Here is a 10,570-nt window from a genome sequence, read left to right as displayed (position 1 = left end):
AAGTGTAATCCATTGTGGAAACACTCTTTCTGTGGGCATCAGGGATGGCAAAGATACACTGGACTGTATGAAGGGTCTGTTTATTTAATTTGGTGTCATTGCTACCATGGAGACTGAGGTTGGTCTCAGTGAGGGATGATTTTGACTTCGCGTTTCTTCCGGTTCACTCTCCGTACTTTAGTCTCTAGGCAACGGGTAAACACAATCTCCCGGAGCAACCGGAACACAGCGGGTTACTGGGATCACAGGGATCACCGGGATCACAGCAGATTCCGGGAGCGAGCACCGACGATCACGGGGGGATCACCGTGGGTTCTCTCTGGGATCGAACCGGGACCAGGATTAAAACGAAACCTTGTGGATCACCGGGATCGAACCGGATCAGATCTGGATTAAAACGGGACCGAGATCAGGCCGTCACCAGAATTAAACCACAAAGGGATTAAAGCAGCAGTGGGGTCAGACAAGGGTTAAGTGGGTACTAGGGTCACACACCAAGGTCATACCAGGAGCAAGTTCACAAACTAAGACCTAAATCACTCCTGGATTAAACCAGGAGCCACCATCTGGATTAAATCAACACTGTAATCCAACCGTTTCAAACCAGGACCATGGCAGGGTCACAGTAGGATTAAACAGGGACAGGTATCAAAAGCACATTATTTCCACACTAGGACCTGCAGTGAACAGGTACTGGTAGCAAATCAGGATTAAAGCAGCACCAGGATCACACAGGATTAGGAACACATCAGGAACAAACTAGAACCTACATCAAACAGGCCCACAGACACTAATTCAAGATCAAGTCTGGAAATAGATCAAACCAAGATCAGAATCGATCTGTGATTGAACTGAATCAAACAAACATTGAAATTAAACCAGAAGAGAGACGTAGGATCTGAGACTGTGAGGTTGTGAGACTGTGAAAGTGGGAGAGGGACTGGGATAGCAACTGGTAATGAGAGGGGAAAGTGGATTTGAGATCTAAGTGGTATTGAAAGGATAAAACTGAATAACAGGGTTGAACCAAATCTAAACACAGAGATCAGTGTGACTGGAACAAAGGACAGAGGCTACTTTCAGGTAAAGAAAAGACAAAAGATCCCACATTAGCAGAGTGTGGGATATTACATCTTATTTTAGCAGGTAATATCAATATGTCAGTGCCATTTTCCAACACCACGCTGCGGATTCCCCGTGGTTTTGGGAATTTGTTGGAGGGCCTGTCCAGAGAGGTGCTGAGGCATCAGCCAAAGGACATCATAGAATTCGCTGCCATATATTTTGAGGATTTGCTGGAGAAGAGGGAAGGTAACTGCAATCATTTTGATATCTTGTCCTCTACTTTCCTGACTGTCCAACAATAGCTTGCAATTTCCCAGGCTCTTCAATTTAAAGTTTTCATCCTAGTTTCAAAATCCTTCATGAGCTCTCTCCTCTAGCTCTCTGTAAGCTCTTCGAGCACTACAACCCTCTGAGGTCTCTGCATTGTCCAACACTCACCTCTTGTGCATTCCCCACTTCCTTTGCCATGCCATTAGTGACTGTTCCTTCTGACGTTTTGATGCCAGTCTCTGGAATTACAATCTCTCCCATTTCTCCATCTCTCTCATTTAAGCTTTGCTGAAAATCTACCTCAATGATCAAACTTTTAATCATCCATTAATGTCAAAACTTATTAATTTTTGATTTATTTTATTTGTCTGATTATGCTTCTGTGCATTTCTATAGGAGATTTTCAACATTAAATGTGCTATGTTAAGACAAGTTATTGTTGTAAGTAGGATTGGCCAGTGTACAAGCTGATACGACAACTAGTACCAAAATTTGTGTTCATATAGACATATGGCCAAAGTTATGTTATATTGACATTCTTAGTGTCCGGGGCAGGACTGAACCAAGGTGCACACACAAAAGAACCTTATTCTTGTATAGTGTATAACTTCACAATAGGAAGGGATTATTACAAATGGTAAGACAATATAACCTTGGTGATAATGGAATGAGAAATTACACCAGAAGTGAAGAACTTCAGTTGTATGGTGAGATTGGAGGTTCTCCTTACAGAGATGGAAATGTGTTGCTGGAAAAGCGCAGCAGGTCAGGCAACATCTAGGGAACAGGAGAATCGACGTTTCGGGCATTAGCCCTTCTTCAGGAATGAGGAAAGTTGGTCCAGCAGGCTAAGATAAAAGATAGGGAGGAGGGACTTGGGGAAGGGGCGTCGCTGAACTAGTTCCATTCGTGTGCATCTGGCCTGTATGCCTTTAAACCTTCCTATTCATGCATATGTCCAAATATCTTTTAAATGTGGTATTTAATCTCACATCTACCACTTCCCCTGGTAGTTCATTCCATACATTCACCACCCACTGTGTGTAAAAACAAGTGCCCCTCAGGTCCCTTTTAAATCTTTTCCTGCTTACCTTAAACCAATGCCTCCAGTTTTAGACTTCTGTACCCTGGGGAAAAGACCTTGGCTTTTCACCCTATCTATGCCTCTCATGATTTTAGAAAACACTGTAAGGTCATCCCTCAACCTCCTACACTCCAGACAAAACGGTACCTGATAGTTCAGGTACCGTTACAACATTTAGTAAGCAATCTACCATGCGGAAACTTGTTGAAGGCCTTACTAAAGTCCATGTAGACAACAGACATCTATCTTCTTGGTCACCTCTTACAAAAAAACTCAAAGTTGGAGACATGATTTTCCATGCACAACACCATGTTGGCTATACGACCAACTTTCCTCATTCCTGAAGAAGGGCTAATGCCCGAAACGTCGATTCTCCTGTTCCCTAGATGCTGCCTGACCTGCTGCGCTTTTCCAGCAACACATTTCCATCTCTGATCTCCAGCATCTGCAGACCTCACTTTCTCCTCCTTACAGAGTAGCCTACAGGGAAGATTGAACAGAGATGTCAAAATCATGAAGGGTTTTAATACAGCAGATGAAGAAAAGATGTTTGCAGTGACAGTAAGGTGGATAAACAGAGGACATTTGTTGGCAAAAGATTCTGGCTGGAAATGTGTTATTTGGAATGCATTGACTGAGAGATTAGTGGTGGCTAAATGCCCTTCTTCTAGATACTTTTAATCCACCTGCTCAGATATACTGTGACTTACGTATGTCTAGGGCAGGTGGGGTTTGACTCCAGATCTTGGATTATTCATTATAGGATCAAAAGGACATGAACGCTTTGGAGAGGGTGCAGAGAAGGTTTACCAGGATATTGCCTGGTTTGGAAGGTGCTAGCTATGATGAGAGGCTGAGTAGGTTGGGATTGTTTTCATGAGAAAAAAGGAGATTGAGGGGGAACTTGATTGAGGTCTACAAAATCATGAAGGGTATAGACAGGGTAGATAGAGATAAGCTTTTTCCCAGGGTGAAGGATTCAATAACGAGAGGTCCTGCTTTCAAGGTGAGAGGTGAACAGTTTAAGGGGGATACACGCGGCAAGTACTTTACACAGAGGGTGGTAGGTGCCTGGAACATGTTGCCAGCAGAGGTAGCAGAGGCAGGCACGGTAGATTCATTTAAGATGCATCTGGATAGATGCATGAGTAGGTGGAGAGCAGAGGGATACAAATGCCTAAGAATTGGGCAACGGGTTTAGACAGTGGATTTTGATCGGCTCAGGCTTGGAGGGCCGAAGGGCCTGTTCCTGGGCTGTAAATTTTCTTTGTTCTTTATTATGAAGAGAAGAGGAGCTTACTTTTGTAGCCACATGAATATATGAATTGCATTGAGAAAGGCTATTTGGAGCAGCCAGTCACTGTGTACAAGCAGTCATGTTACCTTTAAAATGGAAGAATTCTTGTATTGCTGTTTGATAACTATTTACAGTTCCAATATTAATGTAATCAAACAAGAGATAAATGGTTATTTACACCTCTCCAGCACACTTTTTTCTATATGCGAGTATTGAAATTGACCATATGAATTATTTTGCAACAAAACTCAAGTGTATAAATATCAAGCTAATGAATAAGATATTACCTATGTCATTTTAGATGCCCTGATATCTGGCGGGAAAAGGACAATGAGTTCATTATTGTTTAAAACATCCAGTATCTTCTGCCTGTTTTGCAACTTGATACACATGGCACAGATTTTGAATGTGTCATGTGGCAACTATCTATCTGGTCCCATGACAATAGATGGAATCAATGCATCTAACCACAATATGAAGTTGAGAGAAATGGAAGTCAGATTTCTATTTTTAATTTAGATCAAACCTCAAGGGTAACTGACTATCAGCTCTTTTCATTGTGAAACTTTATCAGTGAACATATCTCATCATATGAAAGTTGAGAAGTAAAATATGTAAGATTGGTAAAAAGGGTGGTATGGTCCTAATTTTAGAACATTATATAATTTAAAATAGTTTGAAGATTTAAGTAGAACTTCAGTGATCAACCTCATATGTAACTTGCACAATGTGCAGCATAGCAATGGTAATTGTGGTAATTATTCATTCATGGGTAGTATTAGCAATCTGGTTATACATATTCCAGGAGATGTTAGTGGAAGTGATCTCACAGAGAGCTGGCACTGTGGTATGAGCAAGTTCTAAGGGAGTGTGAGACAGGAAAAGCAAACCAACTTCAGTTTGGCAAGTGGAACGAAAATACAGCAAGGTTTGAATAATGACTGAAGTTCAGAGAAAGAGAAAGTCCTATTTATTCTTCAGGGTTTGATGGGAAACTATGTTTCAAACAGAGATATTAGAAATCCCTAATGGTTAATGGCATATTTTTCTCAACAGTGCTGTTTATAATGAAGTTAAACCTGAAACCTTGGTCCCCAACATGAGACAATTGTAGTGACTTGCTGGCCATTTCAGAGGACAGTTAAAAGTCAATCACTTTGCTGGAATCACATTTTGTTACAAATACAAAGTTTAGAAGACTATCATGTTTTGCGACTGTCTCCATAATTTATGACTAATTAAGGATTGAAGGGGTGACATGACCTGCTATGAATTCTGCCAGACAACAAGCCTTAGGTTTTAAAGGTTAAATGGTAGGTCCTGGTTTTCTTATAGGGAAGAAATGTTCATACCTGTAGTAATGATAAGAACAGCTGTGGTTGAAAACTCGCAGAAGGTATTGAGAATGTCAGGGTTTATACATGCTTATATAGTGAACTGCTTTTGTAAGTTCAAGACAGGATTGAGTTAGAGATCTAGTTAATTAGAATTTTTGCCTCCATACATGTTCAAGTGATTCAATCTGCCATAAAGATGGGCTTTGGAAAGAGTTTATAGCAAGCTGCAGGTGGTCCCTAGACTAGGAATGGATTCCAGTCCTGAATACTTTTGCACGTTGATCTGCATGCAAGTTGGAACACAATACAGTCCAATATAGAATAGCCATTTGCTGTGCGCTCATATGTTTGCATTTCAGATAGTTTAAGTTATTATGAATATGGGATCATGATCATAAATATGAGTGCTCAAATGTTTGTAAATTAAGGATTGTCTATATTGTATTAGTGGAGTCATATAAAATATTCCTGAAAATCAGAGATGCAAGTCAGTCTGCAGTCATCTGTGTGAGTGAGAGAACAAGAGCAGGAGATAGAGGTAGTTAATCCTGTACCTGCAGAGAAAATGTTGACCCAATTGTTATCCATGCAGAATGTGGGTGGAATCTCATACTGAGATTAAAGAGAATATTTGTGAGGATTAGAGAAGGCTGAACAATTCACATAATTTGAACTAGAGTGAAGGAATCTTCTCATGTAAGCCTCACAGTTAAAGTCAGTTCTGGAATTTAAATCAGCCGGCTGGGAAAGGAGAAAGGAAGCAGGCCATCATAAGTGAAAAGTAGCTTCGAGCTGGCTCCAGGAGAATAAAGTGTCCACTTAGGGCACAGCAGAACTATAACCATGACAGGGTACTGCTGGAGATGTTAAAAGTTGTATGGGGGAACCTTTTTGAAAGTTTAAAATATAAATTGTCTACTAACACATGGTTAGTCAATGTGCTTTTAGTTTGTTTGTAACAGTAAGAGTTTTAAAGCTGTATTCTTGTATGAATCGTTCAATCACTCTAACCTCAAATATCTCCTTCAAAGTTATTGGTGTGTACAGGGATCATAACATTATTAACCAGACCAGTGTAAGGTTTGGCAGATAACCTTCCTTAAATGACATTAGTCAACCCATCATGATTTATGAACAATCCAGTCATTTCATGGTCACAATTTCTGATAATATTTTTGTGCTTCAGATTTATTTAATTCATTGAAATTAATTTACCTGATTGCTATGGTGGCATGTTGAACTCTGGTTTCCAATATGGTCTTTGGTTACTAGTCCGATAGGACAATCATGATAATTCCAAATCCATAAGGATAATTTAGGAGCTGCAATGTAAGTGCATTCCACATGTGCACACTTGTGAAATTTAAACAAAACATCAGTCTTAACAGCAAGCGTAACTATTCAGTTTGCGTTGATGTTGTAGTGTAAATGGGCATATCTAGGCTTATGAAAATAGAGCCTTTCTTAAGAACCATCAATGATAACAGTTCTTCATGAGTTAAATTTGCACCCCAACTTTGAAATTAATTCACTTTATTGTAACCATTCCCATGTTCTTCATTTAAACTTTTTCTTTCTTAATCCTCCCTCCTCTCATCTCCTCTTCATTCACTTCAGCCACTGGTATAGACCCTGCAGACTGGGCAGCAAAATTGGAGGATCGATTCTACAACAATCACGTTTTTAAGGTAGGTACTTGCACTCAGCTCCTGATTATGTTCAATGACTCTTGAAGGATAGTCTGAATCTTTAGGTTAATTAGTATGTGAAACTCATACTGAGGGTTCTGTGGAAATCCATTAATGGTGAGCTTAGTAATTTCAATGTTTATCACTTATATTGCCCTGTATATATTGTCTTCCTTAGCTGACTGTTTTTGACTCAATGGAGAAGCATTGTTTTGCAGTACATTATGAATGGGTTTGAAATGGTAGCCATAGACAAATGTTTCTACTTATTGGGAGTTGAAAAGGAGAACTCATAAACTCAAGATTGTCTCTAATAAATCCAGCAGGAAATGAAGGGGAAGCTTCTTTACCCTGGGGATGGTAAGAATATGGCACCTACTACCATTTAGAGCAGTTGAGGTGTATAGATATATTTAAGGCGAAGCTGCATATCTTCATGATTGAAAGAGGAATCAAAGGGTACGCTGAGATGAGGTATTATTAGAGAAGTCTGGTGTGGGACTAAACATTTAAATAGACTGATTTAGATGAGTAGAGAGTGTGTTGCTGGAAAAGCACAGCAGGTCAGGCAGCATCCGAGGAGCAGGAGAATCGACGTTTTGCTCTGGAGCCCTTCATCAGATATGAGGCTGGGAGCCCCGGGGGTGGAGAGACAAATGGGGGGGGGGCCTGGAAGGAAGGTGACTGAGAATGCAATCAGTGGATGGAGGTGAGGGTAAAGGTGATAGGTCAGAGAGGAGGGTGGAGTGGATAGGTGGCAAGGAAGATTGACAGGTAGGACAGGTCATGAGGGCAGTGCTGAGCTGGAAGGTTGGAACTGGGGTAAGGTAGGGGGAGGGGAAATGAGGAAACTGGTGAAGTCCACATTGATGCCCTGGGTCCCGAGGTGGAAGATAAGGTGTTCTCACATTGATGCCCTGGAGTTAGCCCATTTCTGTGATGTAAACTTTATGTAACTGTCATTAATGTGTACACAGATAGGGTGAGATTAATTGGAGGAGATTACTTGGTGTAGGATTGCATAATAGAATGTCGGAATACAATGATAAATCAAAGAATTACAGATACTGGAGCTCTGAAACAAAAGCAGAAATTTCTGGAGACGCACATGAAGAAAGCAAAGTTGACATTTCGAGTCCCGTCTGAACTAGAGTTCAGATGAAGAGTCACCAGACCCGAAGCGTTTACTCTGCTTTCTTCCCACGGATGCTGCCAAACCTGCAGATGTTCTCCAGAAATTATTGTTTTAGTATCAGAAACTATAGCCTGAAAACAAGAGAGGGCAAACTTACCATCTGGTCACAGGAGGAAGCCTTCTGGTAGAGATGATTGCCCAAAGAACTGATGGATAAAGATGAAGCATGGAGTGCAGTATGCCAGACCAAGAAGGGCCAGGTCTGGAGGTGGATAGTAAACTTAACTGAACCAATGTTATTGGACCAGAACCCAGCTAACTTTCCGACTTAGCTTGAATTCATTTCTGGACGGGAAGGCCTTAAGCAATTGAGGTCCTTAAGCAGTTAACCGATCATCTAGCCTGGTCTGGAATTACTGCAGCTACTGGTGGGTTGAAAACACGTCAGCCTACATGACTGTCAGTTTTTGGTGGGACATCCTCTTGAACTACACTAATTTGTGCATGATAGAGGACATGGGAAAGCCATTTCCTGCTGAAAGCCATCTCCTTGACCTTGCTCCTGAGTTGCCTCCCTCCTCTCCCTGCAAACCCAACCCCAGCATCCTCACTAAACAGCATTAGTGTAACCTTGGTAAAATATTTAAAATATTCAGGTTAACAATGACAAAATTGTTTTTGTCCAAACTGGATTATTTAATGGATCTTTCTTGTTAGACAAAAATTAAACTTGGTTGCAGTTTATTGACATTTCATATTAGAGGGCAAAATCTTTTAGGGAATTGAATGATATGGGCTACAGCAAGAATGTTTGCAGAGTTATGTGAGATGTCCAGCAAGGCCTGTTTCATTTCCAGGAGCAACACAGTGCATCTTTTATGCATGCATCAGGAGGTGAGACAAGTTTGTACTAGCCTGGGATGAGTTGTTGTTCAAAGAGGATAATTGCTTGTCATAAATAGCATAATTCGCCTCATTAATATTCAGCTTCCTATCTGACTAAACATGCCGAACAAGCTCGACACCTAGAATTCTCAACATAGAAGTCAGAGTAAGTACAGGTGACTTCAACTCACTGCTGACTGTGAATAGCCTTCACGTTGCTCAACACCAAATAGCACCTCATGGTGAGATCCATGGGCACTAGCTGTATTCACTCGTCAACCATGGACATTGGCATTTGATATTTTCCAACCTCTCAGGATTGTCATGGCTTCCCTCCGATTCACTGGCAGGATGCTTCAGAAGTAGCAACCTGCTTTGCAAGGTGGACCAGCAACTAGCATTGAAAGGCTGCTGCAAGGACATTTTGTGTGCAAGGACAGGAACCCTGCTCATGGATTGGACCAGACTGCTTCTCAGGGCTAGGCGAAAGTTCATTTACTCTCTTAGTGTTTGCATACTTGCCTTGCAAGCTTTACTGAGCCATGTTGCTCACATGCTGGCACTTCAGCCAGAGCCAAAGTCCCTAAGCACTACTGTATTGATGTGCTCTTTTGTACAGACACCCAGCCATGCTGCACACCACGTTTGTCCGTAGGTATCTATCTGTGAGAGACTATTTCATTCAGAGCCCAGTAAGCTTATACTGTAACAAGCACCATCTCCACAAACTCCCGCGATACATCTCATGATCACTCATGTCCCCACCACTTTCAAAATCCCCTTCAAGATCACCCAACACTCCACGTGATCATCAAATTTATACGTGATCACCAAAAGTTTTAATTGTAAATCAATACCTGCACTATTAAGCCCTTTTGCAAATATCAATGCTACTTCAACTTCTGTCCTTTACGTCTTTCTCTCATCTCATCTTATATTCTATCCAGAATTCTCTCTTCCCTGATCTCTCTTTAACATCTCTGATATGTTATGATAATTCGTCCACAATGTACCCACCACTTATAGAGTCATGGATTCATTGAGATGTATGGCACGGAAACAGACCCTTTGGTCCAACTCGTCCATATCGACCAGATATCCTAAATTAACCTAGGCCCATTTGCCATATTCTTCTAATCCCTTCCTATTCATATACTCATCCAGATGCCTTTTAAATGTTGTAACTGTACCAGTCTCTACCACTTCCTCTAGCAGTTCATTCCATACACGCACCATGCTTTGCGTGAAAACGTTGCACCTTCGGTCCCTTTTAAATCTTTCCCCGCTCACCCAAAACCTATCTCCTCTAGTTCTGGACTCCCCTACCCCACGGAAAAAACTTTGTCTGCTTACCCTATCTATGCCCCTCTTGATTGTATACACCTCTATAAGGTCACCCCTCTGCCTCTGATGTTCCAGGGACAACTGCCCCAGCCTGTTCAGCCTCTCCCTATAGCTCATGCAATTTCTCCACATGCAATTAAAACTTATATGCTCCTGAACTATAGCCTTGTCTGCAGTATTCCCAGCTCAAAAATGTGTTGCTGGAAAAGCGCAGCAGGTCAGGCAGTATCCAAGGAGCAGGAGAATCGACGTTTCGGGCATAAGCCCTTCTTCAGGAATGTAGAAGGTGTACCAAGCGGGCTAAGATAAAAGGTAGGGAGGAGGGACTTGGGGGAGGGACGTTGGGAATGCGATAGGTGGAAGGAGGTTAAGGTGAGGGTGATAGGCCAGAGAGGGGGTGGGAGCGGAGTGGTTGGGAAGAAGATTGCAGGTCAAGAAGGCGGTGCTGAGTCCAAGGGTTGGGAC

General features: G+C 41.7%; 1 protein-coding gene across 1 annotated transcript in view; it reads left to right on the top strand.

Annotated features, from left to right (window-relative positions):
* The first annotated feature begins 226 nt into the window (after positions 1-226).
* The window catches only part of spa17 (sperm autoantigenic protein 17), a 70,761-nt gene continuing 60,417 nt past the window's right edge, over positions 227-10,570 (top strand). The window contains exons 1-2 of the mRNA XM_043676832.1: positions 227-1,311; positions 6,671-6,741. Coding sequence (XP_043532767.1) covers positions 1,158-1,311; positions 6,671-6,741 — 225 coding nt within the window. The 5' untranslated portion in view covers positions 227-1,157. The remainder of the gene's footprint in view (positions 1,312-6,670; positions 6,742-10,570) is intronic.

This window comes from Chiloscyllium plagiosum, chromosome 35 (assembly GCF_004010195.1).
Source record: "Chiloscyllium plagiosum isolate BGI_BamShark_2017 chromosome 35, ASM401019v2, whole genome shotgun sequence".
Taxonomy (NCBI): domain Eukaryota; kingdom Metazoa; phylum Chordata; class Chondrichthyes; order Orectolobiformes; family Hemiscylliidae; genus Chiloscyllium; species Chiloscyllium plagiosum.
This window is presented reverse-complemented; position numbering and strand designations above follow the sequence as displayed.